General features: G+C 56.6%; 2 protein-coding genes across 3 annotated transcripts; both read right to left on the minus strand.

Annotated features, from left to right (window-relative positions):
- Positions 1-919: 919 nt before the first annotated feature.
- Positions 920-7,192, minus strand: NOL12 (nucleolar protein 12). 2 transcript variants are annotated; one of them, XM_045779839.2, is made up of 6 exons: positions 7,037-7,192; positions 5,395-5,500; positions 4,986-5,034; positions 4,326-4,468; positions 2,936-3,033; positions 920-2,525 (listed from the first exon to the last, which is right to left on the minus strand). In XM_045779839.2, exons 1-6 carry the CDS (start codon positions 7,117-7,119, stop codon positions 2,360-2,362), a joined length of 645 nt encoding a protein of 214 aa, XP_045635795.1. In that variant the 5' UTR covers positions 7,120-7,192; the 3' UTR covers positions 920-2,359. The 2 variants fall into 2 exon arrangements, with proteins under 2 accessions (XP_045635795.1, XP_087724840.1); XM_087868714.1 differs by lacking the exon at positions 2,936-3,033.
- A 5,440-nt stretch (positions 7,193-12,632) lies between these two features.
- On the minus strand, positions 12,633-15,909 carry LGALS1 (galectin 1). The gene is made up of 4 exons (XM_045780045.2): positions 15,750-15,909; positions 14,410-14,489; positions 13,119-13,290; positions 12,633-12,830 (listed from the first exon to the last, which is right to left on the minus strand). The coding sequence occupies exons 1-4, from the start codon at positions 15,756-15,758 to the stop codon at positions 12,684-12,686; spliced, it is 408 nt and encodes a 135-aa protein (XP_045636001.1). The 5' UTR covers positions 15,759-15,909; the 3' UTR covers positions 12,633-12,683.
- Between the last annotated feature and the right edge of the window lie 6,956 nt (positions 15,910-22,865).

Here is a 22,865-nt window from a genome sequence, read left to right on the forward strand (position 1 = left end):
GCCTCGCTCCTTCTGCTAGCATCCGGGAGGCTCACTCAGTAACCAAGGAACAGAAGAGCAAGCGTCTGCTGTGGCTTAAGTTCCATACACTTGGATCCTGACAGCCCTTTCCTTATACATCTGGTTTCTGTGGGAGACGCTGCTGCTTGTACCCAAGATTTTTATTTGGGAGAGAGAGAGAGAGAGAGCCAGCGAGAGCAGGAGCAGCAGGGAAGGGGTAGAGGGAGAGGAGGAAGCCGACTCCCCAGGGCTCCATCCCAGGACTCAGGGCATCATGACCCGAGCCACCCAGGAACCCTGCACAATCCTCAATTCTTATTTGGGCACATGGTTCTCCAGAATGAACCACAGGACCCCGCCTTCCCTACAGCCAGGAATTCCCTCTTCCTCCTGCCCCACATCTTTGCCTTCTGCCCAACCAATGGCACATGACAAGTATCAAATGTTCTTAAAAGGAGGGAGGGCCATGTTCTTCAACCCTTCCTCCTTCGTGCTGGCTGAAAGGCAAGTATGAAGGCTGAAGCTCAAGCAGCCATCTTGGACCATGAGGTGGAAACCATGTGTTGAAAATGGCACAAAACAAAAAGCTAAAGGCCTCCCGTACCCCCCAGCCGCTCCAGGCTAGTTATCTGTTAACCTCCTCTTAGCTCCAGGCTAGTTATCTGTTAACCTCCTCTTACAAAAGCCGGTTGTTTTTAAATTTCGTTTTCTATTATATGCAGCTAAACCTAATCCTTCTTTATAAAGCTTCTAGAAGCCCCAAGCCCAGGAGGCCCACCTGATGGAGAGCAGCAAGAGGAAAGAATCCAGGTGTGGGGCACGGAGAGAGGGGTTCTCATTCTACCACTTCCGATCCCAAGACTGGCAAAATCACTAACTCGACCGCCTTGGTCTTCTGTAAGAACTGATGGCACACATGGAAGAGAGCCGATGAGAATTTAATACTTGAAAACACCACAACTTGCAGATGGAAGTGGTAAATGACCCCGAGGCACTGGGGACCGGAGAAGAGCCGTGGTCGCAGCTCACAGTGGCCAGGAGCGCACACTGCAGGCGCACCTGCGCAATGCCAGGGGTTGCGGGAGGTGGTCGTGGTTCGTGCGTGAGGCTCACGTCAGCCTCAAGGCAGCCCGAGGAGGTGGGTGTCTTGACATCTTATATATGGGGAGACACCCAGAGAGGTCAGCGCCGCAAAGCGCTCACACGGAGGCCGAGCGGCTGAGCCAGGGTTCAAACCCAAGCCCTGCCGTGTGCACTAATCCCTCGGGCCCAGGATGTGTTCTGCTCGGGTGGCCTGCGAGGGCAAGGCTCACACTCACCGCCCTGGGTTGGGCACTAGAACCACGTGCAGAGCTTGCTGGCGGGCCCCACCCTCCGCCCAGGAAGCAGCCCAGCAGAGCGAGTCACCCCACCCCAAGCACAGGGAGGCAGGTGGAAGGAGCTGAAGAGCCAGGTCACAGCGCTTCCCACCCATGAGCCCTGAGCTTCAAGTTCCCATGTCCAGATGTGGCCCTCAGCCAGGCACCAGATGGTGGGTCTGGATGGTGACACGGAGAGCGCCAGTCCCCACAGACACAGCCTAACAGCGCCCCTGTTCCTGAGCAGCCCTCCATGGGCTGAGCAGAAGGAAGACCTGCTTGGGACTTCAGCTCCCCCTCCTGCCAGCCCCTCCCAGACCCCAGGGCCAGGCGGGACTTTGCGCTCCCGTCACCTTGTCCATCGCTCACTGGTCCTGAGTGGGTGGGGAATGCTCTAGAACTCATCTGCTTCTACCACTTCAGTTTCAGCTGAGACCAATGAGGCCAAGAAGGGGACAGACCCACGGACTCGGCCAGTAAAGGGTGGAGTCTGACACCACTCGCCCACCTGGCTCAGCAGTCTGCTTTTCAGAGCAGCCGGATGACTCTAGACTCTACCAGTGTTATGCTGGTCTGTAACCCGGGTTAGGGGCCCAGACCTAACACTACCCTTTCACACCCACACGGAAAACTGCTGGACAGTGAGGATGGGCCCGCTCGCCTGACAGCTTCCACCACCCCGGAAGCCTACCCTTGGCACATGGCATCAGGGTCAGGGACAAACAGACCACAAGTGCACTCAGGTTCACAAATCTGATGAGGGCTCAGTGGGGGGAGACATTTGGGAAGATGCCCCAGATTTGGCTCTGAAGGCTCATCCCGGGGGGAGCCACCTCTCAGCTGCCTGCCCCTTCCAGGGTCTAAGCGCTAGGCCAGAGAGGTGCTAGCCTCCCAGCCTTGGGCCACAGAGTCACCACCTCGGTGCTGGGTTACTGGGACAGGCAAGCTGAGACAGGACAGGATCTTACGGCCCAGGCTGGGGCATGACCTGGTTCTCGGGCTCACTCTCCGTTGTGCCGGGCTTTGCCCGTCAGCCGGCGGCGCTGGCCCTTGCTCGTACGGGTGGCACTCGGGGGCTTCTTGGTGGAGTCTTGGGCCCGTCGGGGATGTTTCCTCTTGGTCTTTTTGCGACTGTGTGCGTGCAGTGAAGCTGTGAGAGCAGAGATCCTGGAGGAGGGGGGAAGGCTGGTCAGGCTGGGGCCACACTTACTCTGGGGAGCAGGGCCTGGCTGGAAGGTTGGATTTGGGGGTGACTGACTGCCTGGCTCACAGAGGAAGTCAGTACAGGCCTGGAATGCTGGGAGCACCAAATCCACGCCGAAGGCAGCCTGCTCTGACCCCAGAGCACCTGCCAGTCCCTCAACTCATAAAAAGGCCCTCACCCCAGGCACTAAGGGCACCCAGGGCTGGCCACTGTTGAGGAGTGGGGGTGGGGAACAGGGGGGAGGGACACTCGATAGGCAGAGGAGAGCCCCACACCTGCCCCATGCCACCCGCCACAGGCCAGCAAGAGGCGGCTCCACAGGCCCCGTCACCAGTCAGCCACAGTATCCTGGGGAGGACAGGCCAGGGCTCACCGCTGGGACAGGAGGGGGTCCCTGGACTTCCTGGGTAAGGCTCTGGTCGGCTTCTCCACGGAGGACGCCTCTTCCTCGGACCCGTGCCCAGCCCCTTGCTAAAGCAGCACAGGACAAGGACTGTCACGCAGAGCGGCAGATCGGGAGGCCTGACGCCAGCAGTCACGGCTCTGGCAGGGAGGGGCACGGCCTGCTGCCTCGAGGCCTGGCTCAGGGCTCGGACAAGGCCATGGGCGGACAGGCCACGAAGCAGGGATCACGCAGGGAAGAGCCGAGTTTCACAGCCTTGTCCCCCTTGTCTTCCAGCTCTGAGTGTCTGCACGTCGGCTGCAAGCCGAGGCCGGCAGGACTTACAGAAGAACGAGCACGAGAGAGAAGAGGAGCGTGAGCTCAGTAAGGACGCGATAAAGCGCCGGCTCAGGGCTTAAGGACGCCGTCGCCGTGACAGGAAACGTGCTTTGCCTTGTAACTGTGGACAGACAGGTACCGAAATGCCCGCCCCTCCCAGACGGACGCAACTTTGACAGAAACAAACGCTTCGTGACGTGGTACTTCACTGTGAGGCTTTGTGACACTTTCGATGACATTCTGTTCTATTTCTTTCCTTTTTTCTCTTTTAATTTTAATAATTTTTTAATTTTTTGGTTTTCTTTGTTGTTTTTTTTTTGAGAGCTTCTTAGGCAGTGCTGCCCACGTACCGTCTCCCCGTCACTTCCGGAGCCTCTCCCTCGCCCGTACTCCCCAGCAGGCAGTCCCCGCACCGAGTCCCCGGGTCTCAGCCTCAGAGCACTGAGGTGCAACACCGCGTCACCCCAACTAGGCAAAACACCACAACATGCTGCTGCTTCTCCCGTAAGCAGCGCTTTTCCCCTGCCCTTTCCAGAAGGCTCCGTGGCTCCCGGGTCAGGGCCCACGGAGTGCTTTGAAAAGGGGGATCCTTCTTTTTTTTTTTTTTTTTAATGTGGGTTGTAATGTGCGAGTACCTCCCCACTCACAGTTTGCAAACTCACCGTTAGTGCACGTGGCCAGGCCGTCTTACTGCTGTTCCCACGCGCTGGAGTGACCACCACACACCGCGACCCTAGGTGCGTCTCTTGGATGAACCGCTTTTACACTCACAGCAATCCCATGGGACCGGTGCTATCAGCAGTGACCCCCCTCCCCCAACTTACCGGCGAAGACACTTGCCCACGTTCCCACAGCCTCTGAGTCATGGAACTGGCTTCTGGAAGCCCCAGGCTCAGGGACTTTGTCCAGGCCCGGAAGAGTACCCAGGAGGGAAAGAGCCCCTTGCACTGGAATCCCCATAACAGGACTGGCACTCAGCACCCCTCGACAAGCCAGTCTGCACCCGGGGCCCATCTTCCCTCGGGCTGGAAGTTACACCCACCTCGGGCGGAGGCAGTCCCAGCAGCCGGGCCCCCGAGAGGTCCAGGTCGCTGATGGTGGTCACGGTGACTGTGTGGTTGGGGTGGTCATACTGCACCGACTCTGTCTTTGCTGTCACCAGCCTGTCCAGTTCATCTGCCTCCTCTGTGCAAGGTGGCCACAGAACCCGGTCTCAGCCTCAGAGCGCAAGTGACCAGACTCTCGCCCCCTGCCCAGCCCTGGAGGACAATGGCCCCCTCTACTCTGTGGGAGAGTATCCAGCAAGTCACCGGCTCCAGAGCCTGGCCTGCACACAAATGTAAGCGATTCAACGCCTCCCTTGATGCTCCGGGGAGACCTCAGACCATCTGGTTCTCATCTAGGACAAACCCGGTGTGACCCCAGCAGCTGAGGCTGCCCACTGCCCTCTAACCCTAGTCCCTCCAGGCCTCGGGACCTGGGCTTTCTGCTCACGATCGCTTCACCGAGAGGTTGGTCCTCCCTGTGTCTGATCCACTCATATTTAGAGGTTACTGAAGACCACCCCTGGCCCTTACATCACCACCAAGACCCCTAGAGCTAGGGAAGTTAGCCCCCACACCTCTCCCCTTCCACCCACCAAGGGATAAATAAGCCTAGGCCTGTTGGCTATTCTCCAGGTCAGGGCAAAGATGGGACTTACCCAGAGCCTCCTCTCTCTCTGCCAGCATCTTCAAGTATTCCTGATGGCGCTGAAACCCAAAGGGAAGGGAACACAGTGAGTGTGGCCTCTCCAGCCAACCCCAGGCAGGAGCATTGCTCATCTCCAGGGTGAGTGAGACCATGAATCCTCCTAGTGAAACAGGAGATTCCATCCTAAACCTTCCCCAGACCAGGGCCCACCATGATTCTACCTGTACAAACTGCTCCCCAGGCCTGCCCACACCCTTCCCTCATTCCTGCAGATGCCCCTATTAAGGCCATCCAAGGATGTAAAGCCCTTGGGAGTCAGATTTAATTCACACACACACACACTCTCTCTCTCTCTCTCTCTCTCTCTCTTTCTCGCCCTCCCTCCCCCCCCTTCACCTCCCTATCCTCCCCCTTTGCACCTCCTCCCGGAGTTTCTTCTGCTCCTCCTTGAGCCGATGCTTGATCTCCTCAATGGCTGCCTTCTTCCGCTCTACCTTCCTCTTATGGAAGCCAGTGAGGTACTCCCTACAGAAAAGAGGCAAGGGAGAGTCAGGAGGAGATACAGGAAGGAAAGGCTCACTCCAGGAAGAGAAAAACCACTAATGCTATACCGCTACTAAAATGCACACATGGGCGCCTGGGTGGCTCAGTCGGTTAAGCGTCTGCCTTTGGCTCAGGTAATGATCCCAGGGTCCTGGGATTGAGTCCTACATCGGGCTCCCTGCTCAGGGAGGAGTCTGCTTCTCTCTCTCCCTCCGCTCCCTCTCACCCCCACCGCTCATGTGTGCTCGCTCTCTCTCTCTCTCAAATAAATAAAAAATCTTGGGGCGCCTGGGTAGCTCAGTCGTTATGCGTCTGCCTTCGGCTCAGGGCGTGATCCCAGCGTTCCGGGATCGAGTCCCACATCAGGCTTCTCTGCTGGGAGCCTGCTTCTTCCTCTCCCACTCCTCTGCTGTGTTCCCTCTCTCACTGGCTGTCTCTCTGTCACATAAATAAATAAAATCTTTAAAAAAAAAATCTTAAAAAAAAAAGTACATGTGGTACCTCACGTATTCCTCAGAATAAGCTGTATGATAGGAACCAATCCCTATTTTACAGACGGGGACACTGAAGCACAGAGAGGCTGGGCTACTTGCCAAAGGTCATAGAGAGTGTAAGGTCAGGAGAAAGAGGGAGATGTTGCCTCTTTCCACCCACCCCCCCCTCCAGGGTTCTCAGCCGCAAGCAATAGGGCCAGGAAGGTGGGTCTATGCACCTAGGACAGGCCGGGGCCAGATTCCATGACCCAGTGCATTAAGCCCCTTCTAGCAGGGCTTTCAAGGCCACCCTCACCCAGACATCCACAAACTTTCCACTGGACTGGCACCCCATTTCCCCAGAACACCTGCCCCGGGACCCATCCGTAAGGCCCGTGAATGCCACCCTGCATTCCCCTCCCCTATCTGATCTTGGCTCCTCATCTCTCTAGCGCTGGCTGCACCATTCCCAAATGTTCCGGGGGCCTAACACGAGACTTTTCGCTGACCCACTACACTATGGCAAAGGGGCGCTCTGAGCGGGAAACATCTGATGGACCGGACGCTGAGGCTTAAGGGTCCAGCTCAGAGGTCCCGAGATCTGGCACCCCCACACCAAAAGAGCTCAGGACACGTCTGATGACGGCATAAATGAACTTCAGCCACGCTCATCTCATTCACTCCTCATTCATCAACAACAGCTGAGTCCACCGCGTGTGGAGCCGCCCCAGCCCGGGAGGTCGAAGCCTTAGCTCCGGGTCCCCAACCCCGGCCCTTTGGCCGCCCACACCGCAGGAGCGGGGCCAGCTGGGGCGCAGACCGAACGACAGGAGGGCGGGGCGGGCGATTCCATTCCCCAGGCGTGGGGGCCGACCGCGGCCGCTTCCATTCCGCAGGGGAGGGGGATGTCGAGGGGGAGCCTCGGGCCACGCCGAGAGGGCGGGGCCGGAAGGGACCTCTGCGTGAGCGTAAGCCGCCCGGGCTCGCCCCGGCCCCGGCTCTGGCCGGCGGCCCCAAGGAGATCCGCTCCAGCCTTGGCACTCACCGCCGCTTCTCTTCGTCGAAGCTGAGAACGAGCCGCGGCCGGCGGTCGTCGCCATCTCGCTTCTTCTTCTTGTTGCGGCCCATAGTGGTGAGGCCTCCGGCGGCGCGGCTCCCGCACGCCTAAGACACTTCCGGGTGTATCGTTTTTGGCCTCTCGGGCGCGCCTCGCACTTAGGTTCCTCAGTTCCGTTGCTCAGGTCCCGCCTTTTAAAGGGGCCGCGGAGCCCGCCTCCCCACCCCTGCCTTCTGAGTGCAACCCTCAGATACCTGCCGCCCCCCCCCCCCCGCTCCCCCGGTGATTCCTAACCCCAATCCCCCTCTTAGATTAGCGCCGGTGAAAGAGAGTCCCCAGAGTTTAGCACGGTGTCTGGACACGCAAGTAGCCGCTCAATACGGAGTTATTAGTAAATGGCCAAATATTGCTGATCCTACTTTCGATTCTGATGTCAACTCGTTAGTGGTCTCCAAGAACGCATCTCTGGCGCCACACTCCCTGGATTAGAATCCCGGTACCCCCAATTACAGCTGTGGTTCTGGACCGATTGCCTTCGCTTCGCCGCAATTACCCTATTTGTAAAATGGGGATAATTACAGTGACTTTGTAGGGTTGTGCAAGGCAGTGGTTTTCAAACTTTGGCCTTTATCAGAATCCTTTGGAGGGCTTGCTGAAACCCAGATCTCTTGGCCCCACCCCAGAGTTTCTGATTCAGTGGGTCTCGAGTGAGCCCCATAATCTGCAATTCTAACAAATTCTCGGGGGATGCTGATACTGGTGGTTTAAGAACCATGAGGAGGAAAAGTGAGTTAGGAAAAGTGAGTTATGTAACATCACGTGTAAGTAATATATTGCCACACTTGTGTTTGCTACACAAGCCATGGCCCCCTCTCTGTGCCTCCGTTTCCCCAGGTGTGGCATGGGGATGTAATAATAACACATCCTTTACTGAAGATGAGGGCGGGCACGTGAAGGTATTCAGTGAAATACGGCCTGAAGGGGAATTTCAGTAACTGGGATCCTATGCCTGAATCCCCACTCTCAGTTCACCCCTGCTGGGGCACTGCAGACAAGCCGCTGCCTTACTTTGAAGGGTGATCATTACAGTGCAGGGGACAGTACCCAGGAGGCTGCAGGAGCTCTGTGCTGGCCCCTGCAGGGCAGAGGGCTTCCCAGAGGAGGTGACCCCAGAACTGGCTGAGAGTGGGGATATCAGAGGATATCGGGGTGATGAACAACTGCCCTTCTGACCTTTTGCCCCTTAGTGGCTGCACCCGGATGCCACCCTTGGCATCCTCCCTCTGGGTAGAAGCATTACACTGGGTGCAGTGATGCCCCCCGTGAGCCCCTTCTGCAGCTGGCTGCCTCCTGAGTGCCGGGCTCCCCACCCCCACCCCAGAGCAGACTAGCTGTAGATGAAAAGTGAAGGGTCGGCCGCTGGACATGATATGATTTATGATTTTAAACCTCCCTGGGCTCCTTCCTTCTCTGCGGTCTATTCATTCTGTCTCCCCCTGTGCTGAGGAATGTTCTCAGGGTCTCCCGTGGATTATTTCAGTGGATCCTCACAATGGCCCTGTGAGGTTGGTGCTCGCTCCTTCCTTCCCTACCTCCCTTCCTCTCTCTCTCCTTATTTTTTTAAAAGGTTATTTGTTTATTTATTTATTTGAGAGTGAGAGAGCCAGAGAGCACACCGGCACATGCATGAGCCTGGGGAGGGGGAAGGGAGAAGCAGGCTCCACACTGAGCAGGGAGCCTGCCAGGACCCTGGGATCGTGCATGACCTGAGCCAAAGGCAGAGCCACCCAGGCACTGAGCCACCCAGGCACCCCGCTTTCTTTCTTTTTAAAGATTTAATTTTTTAAAGTAATCTCTACACCCAGCATGGGGCTCAAACTTACAACCCCAAGATCGAGAGTCGAATGCTGCGCTGAGCCAGCCAGGTGCCCCTGTTGGTGCTGCTTTCATCCCTATTATACAGGTAAGGAAACCGAGGCTGAGACAGAGGAAGTCGCCCAGCCAGTAACTGGTGTATGGAGCCATTCCCTGACTGTTGCCCTCGCCGAGCGTCCAGGCTGGTGCAGAGACAGGGACCGAGTAAGGGGACAGCTGCGCCCGTAGGACCCTGTGCAGGGAGCTCTGGGCAGTTGGCCCTTGCAGCCCACGCAGCCCTCGCTGCCTGCCTGCCCATGGCGGGTGGGCAGACTCCAACACTTCACTGCAGCTTATGGTCTGAAACACCCACCACTCTTTGGGGGCGCCTGGGTGGCTCAGTCATTAAGCATCTGCCTTCAGCTCAGGGCATGATCCCGGGGTCCTGGGATCGAGCCCCACATCAGACTTCTCCACTGGGAGCCTGCTTCTTCCTCTCCCACTCCCCCTGCTTGTGTTCCCTCTCTCTCTGGCTGTCTCTATCTCTGTCAAATAAATAAATAAAATCTTAAAAATAAATAAATAACACACCCACCATTCTTTGGCTTGGTTTCACCTTGAAAGCACTTTTATGTTTATTGAGCACCTACCTGATGTGGAAAACAAAGGGAGAAGAAAAAACTACTAAATTTCCTGACTACCTGCAGCGCCTTGACAAGTCCTTGAAACAGGCAGAGTGACATCCCTCTAGGGACTCAACTGCCTCGATGTTAATACTTTGCTAAGGGCCAAAGGCAGTCAATCCTAGCCCGACCCCACCCCCCATCCTGTAAGTCTACTTTAACATACAAAACTTCCTTTAGAAATTTCCTTTATCTCTAAATCCCCAAGACACATGTTGGGAATCATCCCCAAGCATATGGCCCACCAATAAACATCTGAAGGGTCTCATGACTAAGGTTTTATTAGACGGTAATGAATGACCTTTTCCCAACAATAGCTAGCCCCCTCAAGGTCCTGGAAACCTTGCTTCCAAAATTCCTTAGAGACTTAACGCTATCCCTAACCCCCCCACACCTTGAAAGTATATAATGGGCCAATCCTCACGACCCTGTGCAGCTCTTTCTGCGCACCCCTGTCCTGTCCCTGTGCTTTAATAAAACCACCTTTTTGCACCAAAGATGTCTCAAAAATTCTTTCTCAGCCATTGGTTTCAAACCCTGACGTCTTTCATACATCACTACTGTGTGCCAGGAACCAGGCATTTCTCTACTTTATCTCAGCTAATCTTGCCAACAACCGCACGGGGTAGATAACGAGTATTACTACAATTTGATGAGGAAGCAACTGAGGTTCAGAGAGATCTAGTAACTGGTCCAGGGGCACACAGTGGTAGGATGAGGGTTTGAACACAGTCTATTTGATTCCGAGCCCATTTTCTTTCCCGCAGACCCAGTGGTCTCATTCCCTATCTGCCCCAGGACTTTCCTCTGCCCCGTTGTAGTCCCTCCCAGTCCTGGGATATTGTGGGTGTTCAGCGGGTCTAGCCACAATCTGTGTGGCTTCTGAACCCTGAGGACCAGAGAAAGGCGGTCCAAGAGACATTTTCTCCGATGTCCAGCAGAGGGCGCTCCGCCACAGCCGGACCTCCAAAGCTGTTTCTCTCTGGGCGGCCACTTGGGTGCCCCAGGAGAGCCTGGAGATTGGGTGTGGCTCTTGGCAACCCCCAGCATGCACACTGCATCCTCCTGGGCCCTCTTGTAGAGCTGCGCCCCCCAGGGGACCCCCTGAGATGGGAATCATCCACCCCAAAGGGTCCAGGTGCAAATAATGACCCCCATCTTACGGAAGAGGAAACTAAGTCTGGGGGGGGTGGAAGAGGGTCACCCTGGGTCCCACAACTAGTGCTGCTTCGCCTGGAGAGTGAAATTGGCCGGACTCCCACCCCCCACCACACTCAGGAGACAGTGCCCTAGGGTTTGGGGGGGGAGCCCATTGAGGTTCTAAGTCATCCTGAACATTGGCTCAGTTCTAGGGGCTGCTTTCCAGGAAGGTAGGGGCCCTGCAGCGGGAGCAGGAAGCAAAAGGTGCCAGGGAATGGTCCGTCTGCGGGGATGCCCGGCCATCAGCTCAGGTCCCACCACTTATGACGAGTACGATGGGCTGGGTTAAACACTGCCCTCTGAGAGCCTGGCGGGTCTTGGAAGGCACGTCCTCTTTGGAAACCAAGAGAGGAGGGGCTCACAGAGACCTCATCTCAGGCCAACTGAGTTTCCAGAACTTCTCTGCTCTGTAGGAAGAGAGGCAGTGTGCAGCAGGAGGCCTCTGGGAGCCAGGAGGCTGCCTGCCTCTACTCAGTTCCCTGAGGGGGGGGCTGGCATGTCCCCCCCCACACCCCACACCTCGGTTCCTCCTGTATAGAGGCGGGCCAGCAGGGGCACCCGCAGGCTTAGTCCACAGAGCACGTGACTCTTGATCTTGGGGTCTTAAATTCAAGCCCCAAATTGGGTGTAGCGATTATAAATAAGCCAACAAACTTGATGGGGGGGGGGGGAAGAAACAGGCCAGCAGTTGTGCCAAGACCATTGCCTGAGCCCCTCTCCCCCGTGTTGGGAGGAGGGTCACAGAACCAGCAGCTTCCAGACTGGATTCCCGGTTGCACTTACCCTCCAGCACGGTGGTATGCGGGCAGGACCCACAAAGCTGGGCTCAGCGCGCCCCGCTGCAAACCTGGGAGTCAAGTCATCCTGCCTGTTCCCCTCCCCTTCAAGGCTGGCTTAAGACAAGCCTAAACTGACAACCCGCAGCTTCCCCCCACCCCCACTGGGTGGGACACAATGACGTTCCTCAAGGAATCTCCCATCTTGATAATCCCTTGCCACAGGGGAAAACCACCTTATCTTTAGCATATGAAAGTTCTTTCGAAACCTCCCTTTTCCTTACTGCCCCCAACTCTCCACCTGCAATTCAGGACCCCGGGGCAGCAGCTCTTTCTGCCTCCGGGGAACGTCCCTGTGCTTTCAAAAAAACTTTCTGCACCAAAGCCATCTCAGGAATTCTTTCTCGGCTGCAGGCTCTAGACCCCACCCCACCAACCCTCACCTGTATTCCAGAACCACATCGATAACGTCTCACACCGCAGTGCAGAAGGATTAACAAGCCACCCCCACCGCACAGCTGCTACATCCCAGGCATTTAACTTGTCCTGCTTCCCCCATCTCAGGTGATCTTCACGACAACCCTCCTGATAGGCTACGTGCTCTCATCCCCCTCCTCGTATGGGTACATAAACCAAAGCTCGGAGAGGTCAGTTAACACGCACAAGGCCACACAGCTCTGAACCAGATCTCTTTCTAGATCAGGAAAGCCAATGAGGAGCCAGGAATTCTTCCCTACACCGTCTTCCGTGCCACCGGATACCAGGGCATCGATCAGTCCCCTCCTTGCCTCTTTCCCCCCAGTTTCACTGATTCATCATCTTTTGAGCACCTACTATGTGCTGGGGCTAGCTGGGTTGGGAGCTGCTGGAGGGCTGTGACTGGGTTTCTTGCATCGGTCACCAGCCCCCTACTGTGTACTGAGCTCCCCGTTTGGCCCGGGCACTTAGGAGATGTGCACTGAGCAAGTGAATGGAAGTGAAGGAAGGGGGGGGCCTGGGGGAAGTTGGTGGCAGCCTCCTCTTACACACACACACACACACACACACACACACACACACAGGACGCTGGGCCAGGGGGAGCAGAGGCAGTTGCCTTTATTAGGGGCCACGGGCCGGCTGCCTTCAGTCAAAGGCCAGACACTTGATTGTCATGTCGCCATCAGCTGCCAGGTAGTTGATGGCCTCCAGGTTAAGGCGGTTGGGGAACTTGAATGAGTATCCATCTGGCAGCTTGATGGTCAGGTCGGCCTGGTCGAAGGAGATGCACACCTAGGGGGGGTGTGGAGAAGGGACCCTGAAACAGGAGCCTGGGTTCTTAAGTCTGAGCTGGCCTGCAGCTCACGGCCCTCCCAGAGCCCTTGACAACAGCCCTGCTTCAGGGCCCAGGCTGCTGAGGCTGGGAGGGGGGCTGGTGCGCACTGGCTGGACACAGCAGGGGAGGGGAGGCAGGGCACAGGTGAAGGGCAAGGCAGGCAGGGTGGGACTTAGGTCTCTAGCCGCTAAAGCCGGCTCCACCCCCCCCCCCCCCCGCCCACCCGGCCCCAGGCCCCAGCCCACCTCCATGACACTCCCGGGCAGGAAGGGGAAGGTAGACTCGCGATGCTCCTCGCCCCAGGCCCCGCCGTCCTTGCTGTTACACACGATGGTGTTGACGTCCCCATGCGCTTCGAAGCGAGGGTTGAAGTGCAGGCACAGGTTGTCGCTGTCTTTGCCCAGATTCAGCACGAAGCTGGGGGGAGCAGGGGGCACTGAGGCCTTCTCAGCCAGTGTCAGCCCCCTCAGGCCGCCCGGTCGGGGCCCTCGGTGCACTGTGAATGCACCAGCTGGGGGACTCACTGAGCGGGGAGGCTCTACCTCTCGCCCTGCCGCCTCCTTGCTGTGTGACCTTGAGCAAGTCCCTGCCCTTCTCTGAGCCTCCGTCTCATCTGCACCAGGGGGGCTGCGCAAGAGGGATCTCTCACGGTCTTGCTGTGCTGACAGCCAAGACTCTCTCAGACGTTAGTCTGTGTCCCTTTGGTCAAGGACGGAGAGACTCCCTCCACATGGTGACCTCCGGGAGGGCAAGCGTCCTGCCTGCCTTGAATCTCTCTGTACTTCTGGTGCCCAGCATGACCGATGGTGCTCAGGAGCGGCGGGGCTAATAAACGCATCATCACCAGGGGAAATGCATCTGCTGAGCGGAGAGCAGAGCAGTACCTACCTCGGAGGCTTTGGTAAGCATGGAAAGGGTAGGGCACGCGAGCGTGCAGCTCTTTCTAATGTCAGCTGGTCATCATCATGGTCACTGAGAGATCCAGCATCTCACTTCCTCCACACAACCACCTCCCCCCTCGACGAACTGACAACAGACTGAAGTTCTCGGGGCGGTTGGTGGACTGGTCCAAGGTCACATGGCTGCTGAGTGACTAGGCAGCCTGCTGAGTGTGAGTGAAGGAAGGAGGACCGAAGGAAAGAAAGGTTTGAGTGAGTGAAGAGCGCGAGGCCGAGGGACCTCCGAGGGCCCTCAGCTAGGGGAGGCGCCCTCATTCCCTCTCCCGGCCCACCCCCCCAGCGGCCTGGGCTCTCGCGCACAATGGGGGCGGGGCCAGGCAAGGCAGATGACGAGGCCGCAGCTGGACCAGTTTCGGAGGCTCCAGCAGGGAGGGATGGGGGCGACTCTAGTGGGGGCGTCCAGATCCCGTGGAGGAAGTGACTCACCCAGAAGACGCCGCCGCCGTTAACCCCCTCGCCGCCGGAGGGAGGGGCGGGGCCTGGCCGGCCACGCCCCTGCCAGAGCCGGGCGGGGCCCCCCGGGGCTCGAAACCCCGGCCCCTGCCGCCCGTCCGCCACCCCCACCTTCACCCCTCACCTCTTGGCTTCGGGGGCCACCTCGCCCTGCACTCTGAGGCACTTCCCAGGTTTGAGATTCAGGTTGCTGGCGACCAGACTCTGCAGAGAGAGACCACAGCCAGCGGGGTTAGAGGACGCAGCGCCCGGGGTGAGGGGGTGGGGTCGTCCCCACCCGGATCCTCTGCCCCTGCCCGCGGCACGCCTGAGGAATCCGGTGCCAAGGTCTAGACTCTCTTTCTCCGTGTGCTCCCAGGCCAAGTTCCTGCTCCCAAACGGATCCGTTTCCTGTCTATCATCACTACCGAGGTTGTACTAGGCAAGATCTAGCACTTTTTGCGATCCAGCTTGGGGATTTGGGATTCAGAGCGGCTTGGGAGGTGGGGTGCTATGCTCCGTCCCTACATTTAATAGACAGAAAACGACTCGGATTGAGTGACACTGCGACTTGGTGGCAAAGAAGGGTGCATGGAAGGGTCTGCCTTGACCCCGGGGCTGGGAGATTCCGCACCACCCCCCTTCAAATCCCTCCATACGGAGACGCGCAGGGGCTGGAGAGGAGACCCTTAAGGGGCGCCGCCAGGCCCCTGTGCAGAAGGAAGAAGTGAGCGGCCAAGGGCTAGAGTCAGCAGCCTGGCTGGCTCAGCAATAGCAAGATTGAGCGCATAGCGTAACTGGTGTGAGTGGTTCCTTCTGCCAGAAACTTGAACCCCTTCCCTCGGGGCCTGCAGAAGATTCTTGCCTTCTTCTCTCCCCCTTAGCACCCCCATCTCCCAATGGAGGAATCTGTGGACGGAGGGGGGGTGAATTACTCAGCCCCCACCTGACTAGCCTGGACAGAACCACCCTCCACCCACTAACACAGGCATGCGCCCTCCCGGGCAGCCCGTCTCAAATCCTGGCGACTTTTCAGAGCTCTCTAGAGCAGAGGATGACTCTGCCCTGGCCCAGTGACTGGGGACAGCTGCGGGGGGGGAAGGGACAGGAGGCTCTCTGGGGTGAAGGAGGGGGGAAGGGACAACGGCCTGGGTGTCATCAAAGTGCTTCCCCACCCCACCAGTATGCCACACCCTTCTCTCTCCCGGTTATCGGAGAGCTGCAAAATGTCAAACCTTGGCGGAAATAACTGTGCTGTCAGACCCTGGAGGAACTCAGATAATTCGTAAGCCAGAGAGGGCCTCTGCGGACCATGGCGCCCACCCCATTTTACAGACGCGGCCACTGAGGCACAGGAAAGAGAAGGCACTTGTTCGAAGCCACACCCCAGGGACTAGAACCCAGATCCTCACATCCCCCCACTCTCCCCCCTGCTGTCCGCCTCCACACCATCCCTGGGCCTTGGGGCGGGGTCCCCACACTCACACAAGCCATGACTGAGTACCGGACGATGTTCCCGCAGACTGCCACACCAGCTGCCTCAAGACTCTACGGGAGCGATGGGCCCCCCGCGCCGCTCCCACCCTTTTAACGGGACCAGGCTCCGGTGAGTCCCGCCCCCTGGAAGCCCAGCCAATTGTAAGCCAGGACAGGAATGGGGGCCCCGCTGGAGGCGGAGTCAATGGAATTTTGAAGCCGTTCTGGAGCAGAGGTGACCAATCAGAGTGACAAACCCCCCTCTTCTTTAACCACACCCCCAGGGTCCAGACTCCACCTCCCATTCCCCTTCATCCTTCCCCACCCCCACCAAAAAAATTGTGCGGTGGCAGGGACTGGGGGGAGGCAGTGGAAAATAGTTTGAGGATGAGTTAGGCACCAGAGTTGGCGGGAAGGGGGCCTGGGGCCAGCGGGCCGAGCTCAGGGGGTATCCAGAGAAGACGGCTGAGGTGATACAGGGTCCTTCAGGGGATCAGAGCTGGGATTCATCTTGCCGCTCCCTGCAGGGACTAGGGCGTGGCCTGCGCTGCAGGCCTCTGCAGAGGGCCCAGGACCATTAACCACAAGGCCCTGGCCCCACCCGGGCCTCCCCGGAAGCAGGGATTGTGGCTGCAGCTCGCTCCTCACTAGCGCTAAAGAAAGGCTGGGCCTGGTGCCAGGCCTCAGGCTGCCACTGGGGCTCAGGCCTCAGGCTTCAGGCCTCAGCCCTCCTGAGCGGCCTGCTGGGGGTCCTCCAAGAGCTCCTGCCTGACAGCCTCTGGCCTGAGTCAGGCCTGAGAGGGGCCCAGGGTGGGCCAGGCCCGGAGAGGTTGGAGTTCCTGCTCGGTGCCCCTCCCCTCCACTCTCTCCAAGGCGAGGCACGGCCTTTCCTTCCCCTGTTCATTTCACAGGCATTTTCCTGAGCATCTATTATGTGCCTGCCCAGAGCTAGCCTGTAAGGATTCAGAGCAGAACCCCATCAAGCCCCTGGTGGGGCGAGATCCAGCTGATTAAATAGCATGACGCTGGTCCCAAGGGAAGTCGTGAACGAGCACTGTGGTGAAATGGAGACTGTCCAGACCGTGGGCCTTTGTTTTTGTTTTTTACGATTTTTAAAATTTATTTATTTGGGGGTGGGGATGAGTGGAGGGAGGGGCAGAGGGAGAGGGAGAAGCAGGGAGCCTGACATGGACATGGGGCTTGGTCCCAGGACCCTGGGATCATGACCAGAGCTGAAGTCAGAAACTCAACCAACTGAGCCATGTAGATGCCCCGGAAGGTGGGTCTTGAAGGATGGGTGAAGAAGGAGGGCCTGGCATTCCAGCACGAGCAAAGACTCCGATGTGAGAAAGCACAGGTCTGGGGAATGGTGAGCATCTGGGCACGGCTGGAGTTTCGGGTATGCTGGGGAAAGATGGGGCATGAGACTGGGAGGCCAACAGTCTCTGGATCAGGAAGGGCCTCATTAAAGGGGCTTGGCCATTGTTTTAACTGAGGGTGCTGGGGAGCCATAGAAGGTTATAGGGAAGGTGAGTATTGAGGGCAGACATGGGCTATAGGGAAGATCACCATAACAAAGTTGAGGGTGGGTGGGTTGGAGGGGTGCTCACTTCATGCCCAGGACCTAGGAGGAGAGAAGGGTGTGGGGAGCACTGGGCAAGGTGGGGTGCTTACTAGGAGAATCGTCACTGGGACCTTCTTCTCCACATTGCTGCCTCCCTTCTGAAATTGCCAGCACTGAAGAGGGAGGAAGATGTGGACCAGGAGTGACTCACATCTGGAAGCCAGGTCCTCCACTCCCCCCAGCCCCGCAGATGACTGAAGCCCACCCTGGCACAGGAGGAGTGGCGTGGGAGCACATTGGGCCTGGAGGCAGGCCCAGCAAGGAGGCTGGGCTGCCCCCTCTCTGAGCCCCTCATCCCTCCTCCAAGACCAAGCCTCAGAAACCAAGCACAGCTCTTTCATTTTTTCCTCCAGGGCCTCCCTAAACCTCAGCATGGGGGGGGGGGGTGGAGCTGCTCTGCTGACTTTCCTTCGTGCTTCCCCTGCAAGCGCCATAGACACCCTCTGCCTGAATCAAGGAATGGGGGTATTTGAGGAGTCCCGACCAAGGAGCAGAGGTGACGCGGGCACAGTCCTTTCCTGGCTGCCGTTACATGGGGCTGGCTGCCTGTTCCCGGTCATTGAGCTCAGCGCCTCGAGAGCTGCTCCCATACTTCCCCCAACCTGGAGTTCAGGCCCAGCTCACGAAGTATGTGCTGTTGGACAAGGGGCTGCTTTATTCCCCAGGGTCTGGCCCGCCGAGGGCCGGGAGAGGGGTGCCGTGGCATGAATAGGCCTCCAGAAAGGCCCCTTCGGGAGTCCCAAGAGTTGGATTCTGGTCCTTATCCTGCCACGCCATCCCCAAAGTTGGCCTCCCCGTCTGGAAACTGGGGAGGTGAAACCCCGCTCTCCTACACAAGGCTAGCCCAGGGTGGAGTTCATGCCTGATGTACTAAATAGATGATTACTTTTCTCACAGTCTCGGAAGGGGTTGGCTTCCCTCTTATCTCTTTTCCTAGGCTGAACTGACCTTCCTGGGGTCCACACTGCTGGAGGTCTCCCTCTCACCCCTCCCTACCTCATCCCTGACAGTCCCCTCTTGCCTACGCTGGGGCAGGGAGTCTCTCTGGCTTCCCGTGTCCCCCTGTAACAGGGACCACGGTTTTCCTGGGTGACAAGGTGCCCTGTGTGCACCCCACCCCCACCCAGTCCTCAGGGCCTCGTAGGGGTGGTGCCCACTTATCTGCCAGGCCCTGTGCCCAGCTCCTTGCTTTCAAACATTATCTCGTTCCATCTATGTCTCCCCACCCCCCGCCCCCGGCCTCATGCCTGTCAGCTGGAATGCACTGCACAGAGAAGCTGCTCTGGGCCCTGAAATGAACCTGACGTTAGAACCAGAAGGGAAGGCAAGTCCTAATTTGGGGGCTGCCTGGCTGGGACTGTGGCCAGAGTCCTTGAACTCTTTGAACCTGCTTCCAGGCCTGGAAACTGGGAACATTACCATTCACTGACAGTTGGTTGGAGGATTACAGAGGTGATGGATGGGGGACTCAACATTCGTTCTCTCTCATGCACCCCCAAGGCCAAGTCCCCTTACCCTTGGACTCCCTCCCTCACCACCCTACAGCAGAGGCAGCGAGCTCTCTGGAATTCCTCCATCCTACAGGCTGGACCTTGGCCGCTGCAGTGAGAAATGAGCTCAGCACCCCTGGACAGGGGACCCAGGCCAGTGCAGCCCTTCTCAGCCTGCCCACTCCTGCCCTGCCCTGCCCGCTCCTGCCCTGCCCACGGGCAGGCTGTGCCTCCTGCAGCTGGCAGGGGCTGGGAGGGCTGCCGGGCCCATTGAAACACCATCCACGCCCCTTAGCCAACCTGGCTGGCCCAGCCCGGGTTGGTGGCGGTGATCAGAGCCAGCTCCAGAGTCCTACAAGTCAGAGTGGGAAGGGACCCCAGAGTTCTGCACCTGACCTGCTCCCTCAGTTAATGATGCAGAAACCACCCAAAGAGGCTGGCCACTTGGCCAAGGTCACCCAGGGAGCTAGGGCTGACCTGCCTTCCCTCTGCTGAGCCAAGCAAAGAAGAACACCGTGGTCCTGGGATACCTGGACCTCAAAAAAAAAAAAAAAAAAAAAAATATTTTCCTGTTGCTCCATGAAGCATAGAAAGAACGGGGGAGGGGGAGATGCTCCCCCAACCTCAGGCACTCTTCCAACCCCCAGTTACCTTAGAGCATCTGTTTTTACCTCCCTGCCTTGGCTGTGCTCTTCCACCTGCCCAGACAGTCTCCTGCCCAAACACGGTGGCCTTCTGTCACTTTTGCCTTCTCACCTGGTGTCTGTCCCCCTTCTGATTACAGGCCCTCACTCGTCTTTGGGAAGCTACCCCTTCTCTCATAGGATGTCTGGGTGGGGTCCAGACCCTGCCATTCATGAGCCCACTAGGGCTGGGGCACGAGTCTTTTAATTTTTTTTCATGTTTTTCTTTTGGCATAATTATAGACACCCAGGAAGCTGAAACCTTTTTAAGAGCTTATAAAATATTTGAGACCTGGAGAAAAAACTGTATGGGCTCCAAAATACTAAAACTGCCAAGCTGAAGTCAATCAGCATTGACGGAGCTCACACTTAAAACCTGGTAGTCATAAAAGTGGAAACATTTGAGAACAATTTTCGAGAGTTGAATCTTCTTCCAAAGTGTGTCCAGTCTTCCTAGAGGTTGGCCAATCCTACCTGAGATCCCCATAGTCACATAATGTCTAAAATGAACACATAGGGGCTCCTGGCTGGCTCAGTCAGTTAAGCGTGTGACTCTTGATCTCAGCTCAGGTCTTGATCTCAGGGTCATGAGTTCAAGCCCCGTGTTGGGCTCCTCGCTGGGCATGGCCCCCCTCCTACTTAAAAATAAATAAATAAAACAAATGTATAAAAATACTTTGAAAATGTATAGCAAAAAAGCCCATATATTTAATGTGGGACTTCCAGGAAGTGGGAGCATTTTAATGTTTTCTATAAGGTGCCCGGGGCTTGTCTATCAGGAGAGTTTTTGGCAGTGAGTAACAGAAAACTCAAAGGAAATCACTTTAAAATTAAGGGAAACTTTCATATAACAAGTTTGGAATGAGGAGCTTTCCGTGGCCGTTAATTCAGTGGCTCCGATGAAGGAACAGGGGCTGAAAATTGAGTTATGATCGATCATGTCTATGTGATGAAGTCTCCATAAAAAAAATCCCTAAACTATAGGGTTTGGAGCTTCTGGGTTGGTGAACACATCTACATGCCGGGAGGGCAGGCGACACTGCCTAACTCCATGGGGACAGAAGCTTCTGCACTCGGGACCCTTCTGGACCTTGCCCTATGTGTCTCTTCATTCAGCTGTTCATCTATAGCCTTGCACACCGTTTGTTATATAATAAACCAGTAAACATAAATGTTTCCCCGAGTTTCGTGAGCCGTGACAGCAAATTAGTGAATCTGAGAAGGGGGCTTTGGGAGCCTCCAATTTATAGCCAGTGGGTCAGAAGCACAGGTGACACCTTGGGACTTGGGAGTGGCATCTGAAGCAGGGTGGGCAGGGAGTCTTCTGGGGCTGAACCCTAAACCTGGGGGGCCTGCACGGACTCTAGGTGGTGCCAGAAACGAATGGAATTCTAGGACACTCACTTGGTGTCTGCCTGAAACTACAGACTTGCTCGGTGCAGAAAACCCACACGTTTGGTGTCAGGAGTGTTCTGTGGGTAGAGGAAACAGTTTTCCCTTTTAGTTGGTGTCAGGGAAGCGGGATTTGCTAGAACCGCCCAGGCTCATGGAAACATGTGGTTTGGGAAGAGAAAGGAAGGGCAAGGAAGAGGAACCTTTGATTCCCCGATGGCCACATAGCCACGTGGCAACTGTGCTGTATTCAGTTACTAATGGTGAAAGTTACCGATGGAATTTAGAGACGGCTCCAACTCCTGGGGACTTGGTTTACTGGACACATAAGGAAATGTGGAAGAAAAAACAAAACAAAACCACATATACCATCCCCTGGTTATGGTTGTCTGTTATAGCTAAAATGAAATCAAGAGAGTACTGGGTATGGGATGTCGATGCTAGACCAAGCTCAGATTTCAATGAGTCTGAGCTTCAGCCCCTCGCCTCAAAGCCACCTCCATAGGAAAAAAATTTTGCAGTCAATAGAAATTCCCTCTAAGACTTCTGGTCACCAAGAGAGGAGTCAATAGGGGAAGGCAAAACCAGGAAACTACTGAAACCAGGGAGTGTAGTGGGAAGGCATTGTTTCATTTTGTGGACTGGTGTCGTCAGCTTCCCGAAATATTAACTGGGAATCCAGGGGAAGGGCACGTGGGTGTTGATTGTGCTGTTCTTGCACTTTTTCTATCCCTTTTAAACTTTTCTGAATCAAAAGTTGGGGAAGGGGCGCTAACTGGCTCAGTTGGTAGAGCATGCGACTCTTGACCTTGGGGTTGTGAGTTCGAGCCCCACATTGAGCACAGAGATTCCATAAAAATAAAAAAAATCTTTTTAAAAAATTAAAAAGTTTGGGGAAACAGCCCCAACGAGTTCTGCCCATCTTCCTGCTCTGCCACTTGAAGCAGAGTCATGAGGGGAGAAGTATGTTGGGTTGGCCTCATGACCACAGAAAGGCTGCAACAGCTTCCACACCCAGAGCCCAAAAGAGTGCTTCCCTCCTCCCTCCAAGGCCTTTAAAAGTGAGGCAAGCATTTCCAGAATCTCTCCACAGACCTCCCCTCATGTCTTATTGGTCACAAGTGTATCATAAGCCCATGGTTAAACCAATCACGGGATGGGGGAGGGATCAAATAACCATGATTTGGTTAAGACTCAAGCTTTAAACCAATCAAGAGTGCCTCCCTTGGGACACTTTGGTAGCTCAGTCGATTAAGCATCGACCTTTGGCTTGGGTCATGATTCCAGAGTCCTGGAATCGAGTTCCTCATCAGGCTCCTTGCTCAGCAGGGAGCCTGCTTTTCCCTCTACCTACAGCTCCCCCTGCTTGTGCTCTCTCTCTGACAAATAAAATCTTAAAAAAAAAAAAAGTCCCTCCCTGGGATTGAGATGCCTCCCGCTTCTGCTTCACAGAGCACCATGGGCTTCCCTCAAGGAAATGAGGTTTCTGTCCACAAGGAAGGTGGGGAGTGGATGCTAGGACCAGGGTGGGGCCAGGGAGGCGGGCACTCACTTTCCGGCGGGGGGGGCACATGACCCAGGCTGGCCAAGAGCTCTCTACTCCATCCCTTTGGGCACAGGTTCTAAGACGGGTGTGTGACCTAAGCCAGGCCACGAGAGAGTCAGCCCTGGGAGGTAGGTCGGGTGAGGGAGCACGGCTAAGACGGCTAAGACGGATACACTTGGAGGGGCTGGACCACCTCCAGGGGCTGGGCTGAGCGGACTTCCTGTCACAGCCAGAAGTCTCCAAGAGTGAAAAGAGGACTTCGTGATGCAGCCAGGCTCCATCACGCACTCCCTCCCTCCTCGCAGGACGAGGCACACCGCAGCGCATCTCCCAGACCTCGCAGTCCATCCCTCTCCATCCCTCGCGGTGCGGCTGGGAAACACGCTGAGC

This window comes from Ursus americanus, chromosome 17, assembly GCF_024610735.1.
Source record: "Ursus americanus isolate L20-20 chromosome 17, mUrsAme1.1.p, whole genome shotgun sequence".
Lineage (NCBI taxonomy): Eukaryota > Metazoa > Chordata > Mammalia > Carnivora > Ursidae > Ursus > Ursus americanus.